This window comes from Protopterus annectens, chromosome 2.part1 (genome assembly GCF_019279795.1).
Source record: "Protopterus annectens isolate FY-2018-M chromosome 2.part1, PAN1.0, whole genome shotgun sequence".
In the NCBI taxonomy this organism is placed as follows: Eukaryota; Metazoa; Chordata; order Ceratodontiformes; family Protopteridae; genus Protopterus; species Protopterus annectens.
In genome coordinates this window covers 687,512,770-687,529,434 of record NC_056729.1, presented here as the reverse complement: position 1 = coordinate 687,529,434, position 16,665 = coordinate 687,512,770, and the positions used below count along the sequence as shown (strand labels likewise).

Sequence of the window (16,665 nt, the reverse complement as noted above, 5' to 3'; positions counted from 1 at the left end):
TCAAATGTTACGTTCATTGGAAAAATATTTGGTGTTGTAATAAGTTGATTAAATGTTTTGCCCAGGGTGGAATCAGAGAATTGTGCATTATCAGACCTAAGGTAAGTGGGAGTGGGGAATAATACCAAACCTTTCTAAACTGTCAGATTGTGTGTTATCAAATCTAAAGTAAGTGGGAGTGAGTCATTTACAAAAAAAGTTGTAGTATTGGGGATTTCTGTGTGTGTGTGTGTGTGTGTGTGTGTGTGTGTGTGTGTGTGTGTGTTTGTATGCATTGCATGAATATTTGCAGATTAGGGTTAGAGTAAAGGCTACAGAAGGGGATAGTTGTTTTGGTTTGACTGGGTAGCATACATCTCAAATGTCCACATTTTGGAGGGATACACGTAATTTGTTCGCAGATTTTTTTTCCACCCCCTCAAAACTGGAAATTGTTTTGAGAAGAGGTTGTAAGTTAATAGTGGCATTTAAGTGTCACTAATTTGAATCCTTTTCTCAAACTAGCTTTTGCTTTGTCAATAACTCTCAAGTTATGTTGGATAGCAGTGTGTTTGAAGTGAACATTCATGTGTATGTGTGTGTGTGTGTGTGTGTGTGTGTGTGTGTGTGTGTGTGTGTGTGTGTGTGTGTGTGTGTGTGTGTGTTGTAGTGGTACTGGGAAAGGGTGTTTAGTACCCTTATCTGTAGGACTGGAGTAACAGAGAGGAGTAGGCGTAGGGTTAAAGTTAGCACACGTGAGTAAGGACATGCAGGCTGGCAAAGTTTGCATACATACATTTGATATCAGGGGAGGACTCCTTTACTTATTAAATAAGCTGAAGATCATGTGCCACCAGCAGTTTGTTCTTCCTCATCCTGAAAAGATTGCATTATGTCTGTTCCATACATTGTTCCAAGAAGTATCTCCATACCACCAACTTTATCTTGCATGTAATATAATGAATTGGTAACACACATTTAAGATGTAAGAAAAATAAGATTTTTACATATTACATTACATTTGTCTGATGGCAAAAAGAGACAATAAGCATATCTAGTCTGCTTTTAAGTGCATTTAATTGTTTACCTTCGCTCTATTCATAGCTATCCCCCTAACCACTTCTCCACCTGTGTAATGCTCCCTTAAATGTTGTCATGGAGTCCCTCTCTATCATCCATTCTGATAGTCCATTTCATGGGCCCACAGCCCTCTCTTTGAAGTACTTTCACAGATCGAGGGAGTAGTAAGTCCCTACAGTCTGCTCCCTGTGTTTCCTCCTCCTCCTCTTATGTCCTTCCTATTGAGGATGGCTCCTTTTTTATTCTGACATGCACTTGTACACTCAAATCTTAATTCTCAGTCTCTCCTAGTCTCTAGTGAGAAGACCAATAGTCATATTATTTACTTTTCAATTCATGTACTCTCCTTGTGGATGCAATATGGACTACCAATGTTCCTATTCTTGTATGGCCCTCAAGACTACACACACTACTGTATGTGTTGGCTTGATAAAGGCATAGAAATGTGAAAGCATTATCTCTTTGCTTCTGGTATCCATTCTGCTGAGGACAAACCCCAAATATTTTGGCAGATACTGCCACTGCCCTCTCACTCTGCTCCTTGTGGTCTAGTCCAGGTGTAATCAACATTTCCAGATGTGCTGTTTTAATGCTTCCCCCCACAGCTGATATTTCACACGGGGCTACTGTGGCCTAGGTGTCGTATTTGTCTTCAGTGAATCTCAGCTACCACTTTTGGCCTGTTTGGTTAGCCTCTCCAAAACTTTCCTTAGCCCCCCCCCCATCTCCACTCCTGCACCTGTCTTTGTGTAATCTGTGAAGAAGCTACTCTTTTTTCTGTGAGATAAGTTTGACACAAATGTTAAAGTAGACAGGATCCAGGATCAACTAATTTCATACTCCACTAATCACTTTCACTCTTACATTTCTTGAAATTGTCCCTGCCACAAAAACCCTCTTGTCCTACCATTTAACAGTGCAGAAATCTAGTTCCTTACTCCTGAGCCTACTTCCAAATCCTACAGATTTTCTACAATCTACCTGTGCAAGACAGAGCCAAATAACATGTTTTATTGTCCTGGAGACTGTTGTTCTCTGTAATTACAGCAAGCCTTCTAGTCAGGATTCATTCCATGACTTTTTCTGCTATTGTTGTCAGGCTAGTATGCCTTTAGTTCCCTGAATTCTTCCTGTTCTCTGTTTTCATAGCAGTACTAGTGCTGTGTTTTTAGGTACTTCCACTGTGGCCAGAAATATGCTGAAACCTTCTATAAGGATATCTGTCAGCACACCAGATTCTTGTGGACTCTGGGAAGCAGCCATTTGGTCCTTACTCTTTAATCTGCATTGTGGCAGACATTTCCCTGTCAGCCACCTCCCATTTCTCTCTAGGTATCTTCTATGATTTCACTCCCATCTTTACTTAGCTTGACCAAGCCTGCTTCTTTCTTTCTTTCTTTGTTTATTTCTTTCTTCTTTCTGCTATACACATGCAGAAACCTTTGTCCTGCCCATTGACCACCTCTGCCAACTCCCGTTCAGCTTGTGCCTTTGCTACTCTTGGCTTCGCCTTCTTTGTTGCCCTTCTGCTTGCCTTTTTTATAGTATGCCTCCACCATCTCCCCATTCCTTTTGGCCGGCTCTGCCTCTTTATTTCTTCTTCTTTCTGCTATATACATGTATAAAACCTTTGCTCCCTCTATCATCCCCTACTGCCAACTCCCTTTTCGTTTGTGCCTTTGTTGCTCTTGCTTTCTTTGTTGCCTTTCTGCTTGCCTCCTTGCATTATGCTTTCTCCATCTTCCAATTCCCTTTCCTTCCTTTCACCTTTTGTATGCCTTTTCCCTTAATTGCCAGCTTCACCTTTCTGTTCAGCCACATTGGTCTTCTTTTCCTTTCTATATCTTTGCCACTTCCTCAGATCATTGTACATAGACCTGATTACTGTATTTTGATGCTTCTCATAGCTTGCTTACTTCATAATTTTGTCCACATTCTCTTAACTCTTCAAGCAGTATATTTCCAGTAATGTAATATGATATTTCCAGTACATTCTTCATTGCTTTGGCCCATTCAACAGAACCAAGGCTTGCAATTAAAGAGGAGCTTAATTTTAGCATGTGCTTTTTATAGTAGCCATTTGACATATCAGAGCCTACTTTAGTGACTCCTGGAATATGGATACTGAATGGCCAAAAAAACAGACTTACATATACCAAGTCCAAGATTGCCATTTCTCAGAATATTCCCCTTTCTCCAAGTTATTGCAGTCTTGGACTTGGTATTTATAATTTTGTGTGTGGGGGGAGGGGGGCTTCCCCCCTGGAAAAAATAAGTTTAAAAAGGAGAGAGATGTTTAAAATTCATTCTTCTCCTAGGTTTTCTATTTTTTTTTTTTGTTTGCAATTTTGTGATTAGATCACTTAGTCACATATCTCATCTGTTTTTGTGATGTGGCAGACACAAAAGGCTAGGTGGGCCAGACGTGGGGGAGTCAAATGAGGACTCTAGAGGCAGGTAATCTAAATACAGCAGGGTATAATAGCCTAAAAGGCAGAGCTGGTGGACAGGAGTTCTTTAGCTAGATAAACTTGGCCATTATGACTATTTGTCTTATACCAGAGGGAATAGTGATTATGCACCCTCCCCTACCCTTTCTTGTGCTCCTGGATCTGCCACATTTAATTCCAGGTTTGTACTAGCATGATTGTAGTATAAATTCTATGGTGTCTTAATGTGCTGCTCTCTGTAAAGGGAAAACAAAATTCACAACTCTGAATACAACCAAATAACTTTTGGATTTATCCTGAATGTGCGTAAAATGTCTTAGCTTGTTTTGTTTCTCTTCCCAGGATGTAGATATGCTGTATATAAATTACTTATCAGTTCAGTACATGTTATCACTACAGCTTTTAAAGCACATTAAGGAAATTATGGATTTACATAGTATTAGAGGTCTACTGGCATAGGAAGGCTACCCTTAGAATTTTTCATTCAAATGAAAATGTGAGGATATTACAGACATATCCTAATGTGAGATTGGTGGGATTCCTAATCTGGTATTTGGTTGGGGATTAGAGAGTTGAACCATGCATTATTTAACTCGTGATTAAGCCCATTAATGGTAATACTAATTAACTTCATAACATGGATAGGAGGAGATCTATAATGATAAACATACATCTAATCTAGATATGTGTGATGTGTGACAACTTCCTGGCTTGTTGAAGATAGACCTACTCCTATTATGGCTACTGTCTATACAAACTCTTTTGAAAATGCCCATTTTAGAATTGTAGGCAGTGTAAATACTATCAGACATTCATCTACCAATGTATACATAAGAACATCAACTGTATGAATAACATTTAGCAAGGATAAACAAACAACATATCAAGGAAACGTACACACTCCAATGTGCAACTCCTAAGGTAAAGGGGCGATACAACTTCCACCGCCCTAACCTTAGGTGAATTCCAAAAACAGTGTGATATTTGGTGAGACATGGGATATCAAAGAGGTTCATAGGTAGTTAGTTACTAAGTTTGCAGTCCATGAGACAGTTGAGAAGCCTAGCCCAAATTCCTAGTTGCCCCTGTGCACTGTCTAGTTCAGTGACTTGCTCAAGGACACACAGTAGGAAAACAAGCTTGAGGGAATCATACCGTGTATCACAGGACCTACTACTCACCCTGTATCACAGGACCTACTACTCACCCTGTAAACCACAGGACGTACTACTCATCCTGTATCACAGGATCTACTACTCACCCTGTACCACAGGACCTACTACTCACCCTGTATCACAGGACCTACTGCTCACCCTGTAAACCACATGACCTACTACTCACCCGGTATCACATGACCTACTACTCACCCTGTAAACCACATGACCTACTACTCACTCTGTATCATAGGACCTATTACTCACCCTGTATCACAGGACCTACTGCTCACCCTGTAAACCACATGACCTACTACTCACCCTGTATCACATGACCTACTACTCACCCTGTATCACAGGACCTATTACTCACCCTGTATCACAGGACCTACTACTCACCCTGTATCACAAGACCTACTGTTCACCCTGTAAACCACATGACCTACTACGCATTCTGTATCACATGACCTACTACTCACCCTGTATCACAGGACCTACTACTCACCCTGTAACACAGGACCTACTACTCACCTTGTAAACCACATGACCTACTACTCACCCTGTATCATAGGACCTATTACTCACCCTGTATCACAGGACCTACTACCCACCCTGTATCACAGGACCTACTACTCACCCTGTAAACCACAGGACCTACTACTCACCCTGTATCACATGACCTACTACTCACCCTGTACCACAGGACCTACTACTCACTCTGTATCACAGGATGACCTACTACTCACCCTGTATCACAGGACCTACTACTCACCCTGTAAACCACAGGACCTACTACTCACCCTGTATCACAGGATCTACTACTCACCCTGTACCACAGGACCTACTACTCACCCTGTATCACAGCACTTACTACTAGCCCTGTACCACTGGACCTACTACTCACCCTGTATCACAGGACCTACTACTTACCCTGTACCACAGGACCTACTACTCACCCTGTGTCACAGGACCTACTACTTACCTTGTATCACGGGACCTACTACTCACAGCCTTAGCCTTCTGTGCCAGCTGCGAGACACTGTTTCAGCTAAATCAAGTTAAATAAGCTTCTTTTTGCCAAGATCACCAGAAAACACCCTTGAACTGTCAAAGGCCTAATGGATACAAAACACAGTAACTAACTGGTAAATTGGCAAAGAAACTGGTAAAATAATGCTAAGGTTAGAACAGATAAAGACTTACAGCTCGTCACATTGCTCTAAAGAGCTCCCTCCATATCTCTCAACTGTACAGATTTTCGCAGAATGTCCAGATTTTTGCCTCATATTTTTGGTCTGTTTTTCATAAAATTGTGGCTTTCTGGCAAATTATTGGTTAACCATTAATGACTGAAGTAAAAAAATAACAACAGGCATTTGAGTTTCAGACTTCATACACTTCAGAAAATTCATACTAATGCAAAAGATGTTATTCTATCAACTTTCTAAGTTTGTAGGAACAATATTTAAAAATTGTCCCTTTTTTCAGGTCTTTGTCCCCTCATTATTTATAGCTTTGTCCAGATTGCTTGTTCTAAGAGATTGAGAAGTATGGCTCCATTCTACAGGCAATACAACTTTGGAAGGCGGTGCTCCTGCATACTTCTCAACCTCTTAGAGCAAGGAATATAGACAAAGCCATAAGTAATGGGGGGACAAATGCCCAAAAATAGGGACAATTTTTAAATATTGCTCTTACAAACTTAGTGGTTTTCTTAAGTATGGTAAACTTGCAGCAGAGGATCAGTTTGGTTCCCTATTAAACCCACAACATTACTGCTTGCCTCTATTTCAGCCCCCCCCCCCCACCGAAACACTGACAATGAATATCAAAAGATTTTGTAAGGCAAATCAAGTGCAGAGTTGCAACCTTAGCAGCTGTACATTAGGTAGAAATAACCTTAATCCTCTAATGTATCTTAGGACTTATAACACAGCAAGGAATAAATAAACACGTTCATAAGAAATTTGTAAATAAAATAGCTATCCAACATACTGTATAATAATATCATCTTAAAGTCCATTAAGGTACATCCCACATATCAGAAAAAGTATTTTGGATCCACAGGGATCTCTGAAGTAGGACCAAACAATCCTTAGTCTGATGCAAAGTATTATAGCTGTTATCTCAGACATTAGAAGATGGGTGGAGAAGACAAAAGCTAGAAACAGTAATAGTCTTCTTGGAGCTCCACTCAAAATGGTTGTTTGCTGGGTCTTGAAGAATGAATTTCTAAATCTTTTTCTGTGACCCTTTATCTCTTTGGATCAGGAAAGTTAAAAGGGAAGACTCTTCTCCACCTGATTCTCCCAGTGTATTTGATATTCCTCAGGAAGGAGTGTTTTTTTTAGGGGAAGTATATATCTATAACTTATTCTGATCTGTTAAACATTTTGGCCCTTTTTGAAAAAAAAAGCAAAAAACGCCTGACACAGTAATAAATGTAATTATTCTTAGCCGTACAATTGCTAAAATCAGTCACCATTGCTTCTGTTTCTCTAATATATACTTTGAGTAGCCATTATCAAAATGAATGCTATGCCCTGGATAGTGAATATTCAGGGTCACGCAGGCAGTTCTCAGATTCTTTCCTTTTCACAGGTAGGATAGGAATCAGATAACACCTGGTTTTGGCCTGGCACTTGATGAGGTTTTGAGAACAAAAGAATGATGAACACACTTAACAGATATCTACACAGGCTAATCAGACTTTACTGTGGTTAGTATACAGGACTTTAAGAAATTGATCATGTCCTTACCCTCATAGCTCTACTACAGATCAAAGGATCTTAAATTATTTCTCCATCCCTGATTTTCCTTGTCATCTAGTTGCTGATGAAGATGTTCTAGTAAAAACTTAATTTGTTGTTCCAGCCATTATTGATGCAGATCCATGCCCATAATCGCACCGTATAGCTGTTGAAACTGCTTTCAACTGTCTGTTAAGACTTCTTCAACTTCAGCAATATGCACCTGTACAGAATGTTGAAAATTGGTCATGGAAATGCAAGCAGCCTTAATGTTTGCTATTTCTACTATTAAGAGATTTGTAGTGCCTTTAGAACCTTTTACATTTTACATTGTATGCAGCTGTTAAGGTTCAGCTGGGACAGCCATATTGCTGCTGGGCTCTTAAGGGCTTATGTCAACATTTCTTCATTTTTGCCTTGGCTTTTCCCCAGCTTACTTTGTTGACATCTGCAGTACCTCTGCAGTAGTTTCAGTAAGAACGTGATTTGGACCCTTCAAATGATATGTTTAATGAATTTCTTGGCCCAGAGCTCAATAGTGCACCCTCACACAGTTATTCAGATGTACTCTTCCAACCTATCTATAAGCACTCCTCTTCCTTCTGAAGTAAGGTAGAGCTAATCTGTCCAATTCTCCTACCTACCAGTCGTAAGTCCTTTCTCCACTGCTACAGCCAGCACTTTTGCTTCCTATTTTTTTTCTTATATAAAGCAGTAGCTGCTGGCACATGTAATACTTATAAGAACATTATATCTTAACCCTTCTCCTAACAGTGGTTTGCCATCTCCCTATAGCTGCTTACTACTACTGCAACAGTTTCCTCTTACAGGTTATTGGTGTCTACATCAACCACAACATGTATCTGCTCTTCCCTGTTAGTAACCACATTTGTCAGCTCCTCATATATTTTGCTAAGTCTGGGACTTGAGATCAGTTTGACTGTCATTTGGTTTCCCTTCTTTACCTTTATTGCCTTGCTAAGACTCAGAATTCTCTTGTTGTGTGACTCTCCAGTCAGCAAAGTTCTCTTTTCTCTCCTCACAATATACCTTGCCTCCTTCACTTCCTGTCCAGTGTACCTGTCTCTTCCAGCTATTCCCTTCCCCCTCCACTTCCACTACTACTGTAGCCCTCTTGTCTGTCTGTCTGTGCTAGTTATTTCACTTCCTGTGATGCATCTGATTGTTTCCCATCCCACCCCCTGTACTATTCCCTTCTACCTTTCAGCCCCTTTTACCAACACTTCCTTAAATTTGACTGATCCTCCATGCCCATTCCTTCCTTATCTCTTTATAGCACTGGTTTCTACATGACCACCTTCATCATTTATCATTGCTGTCGACATGGCAAACAATGGGTAAGCACAGTCTGATAATTAATTATGTGTACCATTGCTATCTTTAGGAAAAAAGCAGACAGAATTTCTTAGTTTTGCTAAACTAGAATGTTACCAGGAAAAAAATGATTTACCTCTATTAGGCAGTAGGACAGTGGCTTGGTATTGTAACTAAATGCATCAAAGTCTCTATGTAGCTTAAATTTGTGAGACTTCCTAGAGTAAATATTGGGCTGTTCATTTGTTTTTCTGTTTCTTATAAAAATAATGGTCTAAATTTACTTGTTCTCATGCAGGTGCGATCTACTTAATAGCTAGTCTATCTTACGTAAATGCTTCCAGCATACTTCTACAAGTCACAGCACATGATGGAGGTGGCCTTTCATCACTGAACAATGCGGATGTCACAGTAAACCTTGTACACAGTGATCTTGCTCCACCCATATTTGAAAAGTCTCATTACTCATTTATTATCCCTGAGGATGCGCCCAAAGGAAGCCATGTTGGATCTGTGAAGGCGATCAACCCTTCAGGCATGTTAAACACAAAATTAGGCACAGGTAAGTTGTGAAGGGGTCACTTTTAAGGTGACCTTTTTCTAGTTATTCCATTGTGTGTCCACACACTCATGCAGAGAGCATCTTGTCTGAGATTAAAAACTGGCTGTGAAAATCAGGGACTCTGATTTTAAACTTGCTCATTTTTTTCTGAAGTCAGGAGTCTGACGTGTAGGTAAAGTGCTGCATTAGTATTTATATTTAAAATTATATTAATGATTGTGTATATCATTGACAGTTTTACTTGTCCATTTATATTATCTCATATTAGAAGTCTTCACCTATATAGTGATTACATCATTGCATAAGATTTACCGGAATGCTGTTTTGTCATGTTTATGAAATAAGATCAAAACTTTAACTTTATGTATAAGTCTATGTTGTGAAGATGTGTTCAGGAAATATTAACATTTGTAATACTTAAAAAAATTACTTTATATTGCAAATTGCAATACGAGACATAACTTTCCAATAAGTGCTAAATGAGCATTAAAACTAACCGATATATTAATAAGTGTGCAGGTTTCCATTTGATATCTTCTTAATGCCTGAATGGTAATTCATTCATTAATCATTACAGATTGATCATTTCATAAATTCAGGCATTCATATTACTGAATGTCATATGTTGCTAAACCGTGAACATCTCTCCCAACAAAAAAAAAAAAATATCTCTTCAAAGATACAGTTTTAAATCACATTGAAAATGTACCTGTCAACAAAATTGTAAAAATGTCACTCAGAAAAAAACACCCTAGGCAAAAATATCAAAAAAGAGATTTCCCTGTGTACAATACCTTAAACTTCACTTGACAGAGATTCATGGGAAATATGTAAATGACACTGTAAAGACATACAGTTGTTTCAGCTGTATGGCTTCTGAATGCCCACTGACTTCTCAGTTTTTGGGAGTGTAATGAGACTGTGACATATCCACTCTGGGCCAGTAATCCTCCATCTGTGGAATAGACTCCCTCTCCATGTCAAGCAGAGTCCCTCATTATCCCTTTTCAAGCGCATCCTGGATAACTGGATGGGAAACAGAAAATACACCCCCTGGGATTCCACCTGTGTTGCTGCTGGACATGGGCATTGGGTGCTGACTTGTCCAAACATGAGCTAAACTCTTGGTTAGGCTTATAATGGCCTCAGGGCCAATAGCCTAGTAAATTCCCATGATCCTTTGATCAAGGAGCCTTAATCCTTACCACAGACACTGGAGAGGGACTTTCACTTGGAACAAAAATGGATACACCCAGTATTCCCAGATGCAGCTTTCTGCATCAAGCACAATTTCCCTTAAGAGCACACAGGGAACACATAAGTCCAGAGGCTAGTTTTCCCTCTCTCTCTCTCTCTCTCTCTCTCCAGATCCCCAGTAAGACTCCTCACTGGCAGAGCTATTTAGCTGAGTCCTCAGCCAAGTGTTCAAGCCAAGTCCTCCATCACGCTCTCTGTGAAACCAGTGCTTTGTGTCCCTGCTCCAAGCAGCTGAAACACACACTCTTTGAGATTTGATTTTCACACAAGCACACACATACAAACACATGCACACACACACACACACACACACACACACACACACACACACACACACACACACACACACACACACACACACACACACACCTGGAAAAGGCTGGCAAAGATTTACTAGCTATGCCCCCTGCTGCCCAGGCTATAAGGTAGTTACAATGCCACCAGACACTCCAAAGCCAGCTACTCTAAGGCTGTTACAAGGGGATCTAATTATACTGAGTGAAATTAATATTAATACAAATTATAGTGTTTGGCCAATGCAGTAAGGCTCTCAGGACTGGCCACAGTGTCACCAAATAGGTGTAAGTCCTCTAAAAGTTTAAAATATTCTCTAAAGGACCAGCCACAATGAAAGTTTAAATATATTTAATAATAAATAATAAAAGAACATGAAAATACTAAATATTACAATAAACACCAGAGCTTCAGTCACAGGAAATATTAAAATAACACAGATGAATAGATATACACAGATGCAGAAAAAAAAACAGTACTTAGCTAATCTCACTATATTTTCCTGACTGATCTAAAGAATTACTATTCCCTGGTTCATGTACTAGAGCAAAACAAGATGAAGTAGGTGAGGGGTCCTTCTTTGTCAGGTTCCAAGAACAGATTGCTCTGAGACTTCTCTCTCATCTGGTATTAAACATCATTTTTGTCCTATATTACAGAATGACATCACATACATCTGGTCATCTGACCTCTGGTTCCCGTGCTAACTTGTTGGCTAGAAGCTGGCAGGATTTAGCACATATGTGTCAATAATACACGCATAGAACTTGCTAAGATCTGTTGCAGCTTCTGGAAGTCATAAAACAATTTCAAACCTCCATCCTTCCACAGTAGCAATTAGTTCACCCCAAAGGCAATACAGAATGCTTCCTAGTAAAGACTTTTTGTCTCTGGCTGCATTGAGAACTGTAAGATACAATCTTTATGGCCTAAGCCAAGTAATTTAATTTCAGAACATTTTTCAAAGTTATCTGCAGCTGGACTGTGATTAACCTCTTCTCTTCCAGTATGTTCTATTACAATATATTCATTTCAACAGTTGCAATATATACATTTAATCAGTTACTACATGCATGCATATTTCTTTTCTGTCCAGCAGGACCTACTGTTGAGGCATTTTCAACACAAGCAAACCTCACAAATACATTTTCAGCCCAAGCATCTGTACAAATCAGTTTGATATATAAATGGCATATAATTCTTTACAAAATTCCAGCTAGCTGTGCTAGCATATGTTACACATCCACTGCCTTTCTTCTCCTGGCATAGCTGGCAATACCTCATATCGTCACAGAGACATTCAGGAAAATAAAAGCCAAAATCTATTAGCTACAAAATGACAAATTTCACCCTTTTTATGGGCATGTCAGGGCAACATAACTGGATATTTTGGTGATATTCTGAAAACACTCAGCTTCTAACAAAGTCTTATGTTCATAACATTAGGGGGACTACAAAGTTTCCCAAATATGAACAAAACAAAAATGTCATAAAATAAACCCTCTAGGCAAAAATATTAAAATGAACCACCCACATATAACTAAATCCATTCCATTACCCCTTCTCTTGCTCTAACCATAACCCACAAACACTTCTTCTCACAAGTGCAAGTTGAAACTGTTGTATATTCTTAAGGGGACATTTGCATATTTCCCATGAGCCTCTGTCAAAGAAGGTTTAAAGTATTACATGCAGTGAAATGTCTGGTTTGCCAGGGTCTTTTTGATATTTTTGTCAACAAAATCATCCTGAACTTGTAACACCCTGATTACTGGATCCTCTAGTTATTCTTATTGTATCCCATCTATATTTTTATATCCTAATGAAATTATATGTACCAACAAAACAGTCATGCTCTTGTACTGACAGCATTACTAAGTCCCCTTCTTATGCAGCCAAATCAAATAAACACCATAAAATCTTTACACGTTTTCTCTTGTTTACAGGTGTCAGGTGAATAACTGAATAGAATATGCATGTGCCTCATCTGCTGTCTGATTGCTAACATTTTAGTATGACTTTATACATAAACTGTAAAATAATGCTGAATGTTTTATAGATATGAATCATGTTAAGATGCTGTAAGTACTATACAGTGCACTTTACATGGTGATCACCCATTAAATTATGTATAGTTAAACAGGATGCTTTTATTTGTTAGCTCATTCTACTCACCTGTGCAAATGCATGTACTATGAAGCTTTTCTCCTCAGACCTCTGCTGAAAAGTGTCTTTGTACAGTCAGTCTTTTCTAGAAATCAAATGCAAACAAACAAACAAACAAATGAAATAGAGGTTCTGCTTGCTCAGCATATGTACAACTCCACATTTCAGAAAAGCCAGTTCTGAATCAAGGAGCAATATAAACACATTTTATTAAATACATTTATATATTTGAGTGACTTTATAAAATGGACATCGATAAGTATAATACTGAATAACTGTTGGAATGACTTGCTCTGTGAGATGCATGTCAAATTCCTATTTGTATTCTTTGTTAGTTCTGTAGTAATTCCACTAAGTTTAGCTATGTATCAGTCAAATTCTAGATACTCACATGAATGCAGTAATTTATTTTATAACTATGTACCAAAGTTTATTCTGTTTTTCTAGTAAATGTCTTCACATTCTCTGTCACCTAACCGGCTACCTAAAATCTATGTGCAGAGACAGAACTATTTAAATTAATTAATTAATTTACTTGTTTGATTGTTTTTCATTTAAAACCAGAAATAGGGGTAGAACATTGATCCAGACAGGTCTTTTGCAGGTTTAGCATAGAGCATCTACAAAACATAAATAGCAAGGGCAATAAAGCCAAACTCCACTGGTTTTAGAAATGACACAGTTTACCCTTTTTATGGGCTTGTCAGGACAACATAAGTGGACTGTTTTGTTGACTGGTATAATTTCATTAGGATTTAAAAATATAGATGTAATATGACTAGAATAACAAATAAGTTTTGAAAATTACATTTGTAGTAAACTTGCTTTAATTATATAAGCCATGCATTAAGACTGTAGATGATAATACTATGTATGACATTTACAATATTTATGAAGTTTTGCACTTAACAAGCTCTATCTGAAAACCATAAAGATGAAAATTCAAAATAAAAATATAAGCTATAAGAAAAAAAAGAAACTGAGGTAATTAAAACTATTGTAAAGTGAGGAAAATAAAGTGATTGTTGTTGTTTGTCTTTCGGCTTTTCCCGGTTAGGGGTCACCACAGCGGAACTCCGGTCTGCTAATGATTGGCAGTTGTTGTTTTTTTTTTTTTTTTTATGGTGTCGAGTTGCCAGCCCGATGCCCAACTTTCAACGAAGGCACGCCCATTCAACACATGTCTTTCAAACGCCCACTCGACCACGGGGAGGACATGCAGACTCCACACAGAAGGCACTCCCAACCCAAGCCGAGAATCGAACGGGAGAACCTCTTGCTGTGAGGCAACAACGCCACTGCTGCACCAAGTGATGTTAGTGAATTAAATTGATGATAGGTCCAGATTAAATGAAAAGTAGAAGGTAGAGATGATGGAGGGATTTGTACAGAGTTTAAATATTTCAAATTCATAGAAAGATTTGTTCAGATTTCTTAAACTTAGTGAGATGTACTGATAGGTGGACAACATTGCCAGAAATTACTAGGAGCAATAGAATAAAACAATTCCACAAAAAGACAAAAGCAAGTACAATGCTTTTAGAGCAGTGTCTTCATTAAGTACTGTTTTTTCAGTGACCTTCTCACTCATTGTTTGTTTGTTGTTTGGGATATTTTTGCAGTGACCTTAATGATAATGGACATCAGCTGGGTATAACAGCCCTGTGTTTCTAATGCTCAGTCAAACACTCTGTTTGTGCTGTGCTGATGAGGTCATAACAAGGTCGAAATATGCATATCCACAGCTAGTGGGGTTTGGCTTTATTGGCCTGAAATTGTCCATTAAAATGACGAAACAAGTCATGGGCATTCAGAATTGCCAATTAGCTGAAACACTTGATGTTCATAAGGATCATTTGCATATATCCCATGTGTCTCTGATACAAGAGGTTTGGGAGGTCACTCAGTGGAAGTTCTAGCCTTGCCGGAGTTTTCATTTTGTTTTTACTGATTAAGTACAGAGTGGGAAACTTGGGCTTGACTAATGTTTAATTTCAGCAGATACTAGCAGGTGAATGTATGGCTGATACCTAACTTCGTGTTCCTGAAGTGAAAAAACTCAAACAGGAAAAGCTGCAACAAAGTTTGCTAATTTCAAAATTTGGCAAGTTTTATTACAATTTTTCACACATGCTTTCATTAAGAAGTATGCAATCAACCATGTAAAAACACATCATATTTGTGTTGTGCACATAAGTGTCAGTGTGTGTGTGTGTGTGTGTGTGTGTGTGTGTGTGTGTGTGTGTGTGTGTACATTTGTGCATGCATGGGAGGGTTGGTGAAGCAGTTCTCTTTTCCAACTTAAGTATTTTCCCACTGACACTTCATAAACCTCAGCATGACAAGCATAGTATTTGTGTTGTAACTATGATTCTTGGTCAAAGTATGCTTTCTTGACCAGTTATGTAAGAAAATTAATAAACATTATTGTAGAACGTTTTCTCTAGTGAACTTAATCTCAAATAAAAGCCATTCAATTTCTTGAGAAAATATATATTTTTAACAATTTCCAATACATATATATGAATCCACATATTATATGTAATAAAAATACATGTACAGTCATTAAGGACTTACCCAGAAAAATAGAGATACTATCCATCCTATCATAGCTACTGCATATATACAAGTTTGATAAAATACATTTTATGTTAAAATTAAAATTGAAATATTTAATCTAAAATTAAAATTAAAAATATGAATTAAAAGTAATGTTATACCATGACCATATAATTTTGTTAAACTTTGGAAGTTTTTCTAAAATAATCCTCAGTACATTATTGCAGTCTGCAAACAATTTCGTAATTTTATTACATATCTTACATCAGTCAATAATTTCTTAGCGGTCCCTGGGATTCATAAAGGTTACCACTAAGCATACACTTGCTGCATTCAAGAACATCCCTACCACGTTGCTTGTGCTGTCTATTCACTCAGAAAGGCTAAGTGATAACCTTTATGAATCCCAGCTGTATTTATAACATTTATAAAATGAAGAACCAGTTAATGGATTACTAACCACATAGTGGTAACATAGCACTTCACTAGCAGTAAAACAATTAAAATTATGGATCTTGCTTAAAAAAAAGTAATCACCTTGCAATTAAGCAATGCTTATAGCTAATATAAACAATATACAGGACCTGTTTTAATTTCAGTTTCTTTTATTGGATCCTGTAAGAGCATAGTCCTCTTACAGTTCCAGAATGCATGAATAATATTGACTTCAGGAGCATCCCAACTTTTATGCTCCTACATTTGGAAGACGGTAACTGGTTTAAAGGTAGAGTTATGTATACATTATAATCATATGTTTAGTAAAATAATAATTTATAAAATAGGATAATTTCATTTTCATTCTTCCATAGTGCAGTCTAATCTGATGAAAAAGGAAACAAATTACCTCCCAAAAACAGGTGAATGGAGAAACTTAAATTTAGACAAACACATTTAGCCAGATTCAATAAAGCCTACATGGTTTGTTTATACTGTGTGGACATTGTGCTACAAAACGCTCACTGTAGCACACTGTTTTGGATTCAATAAGCGGCTCTACAAGGTGTGTAGAGCCATGCACAGCAGTACAAACAAAGTAAACACTGTGGTATGCAAACTACAGCATAAGCAGCTGAACTGTA

General features: G+C 38.1%; 1 protein-coding gene across 1 annotated transcript in view; it reads left to right on the top strand.

Moving 5' to 3' along the window:
* DCHS2 (dachsous cadherin-related 2) overlaps nucleotides 1-16,665 on the top strand; it is a 1,158,653-nt gene that overhangs the window by 106,754 nt on the left and 1,035,234 nt on the right. The window contains exon 4 of the mRNA XM_044062423.1: nucleotides 9,047-9,310. Within this exon, the coding sequence (XP_043918358.1) occupies nucleotides 9,047-9,310 (264 nt within the window). The remainder of the gene's footprint in view (nucleotides 1-9,046; nucleotides 9,311-16,665) is intronic.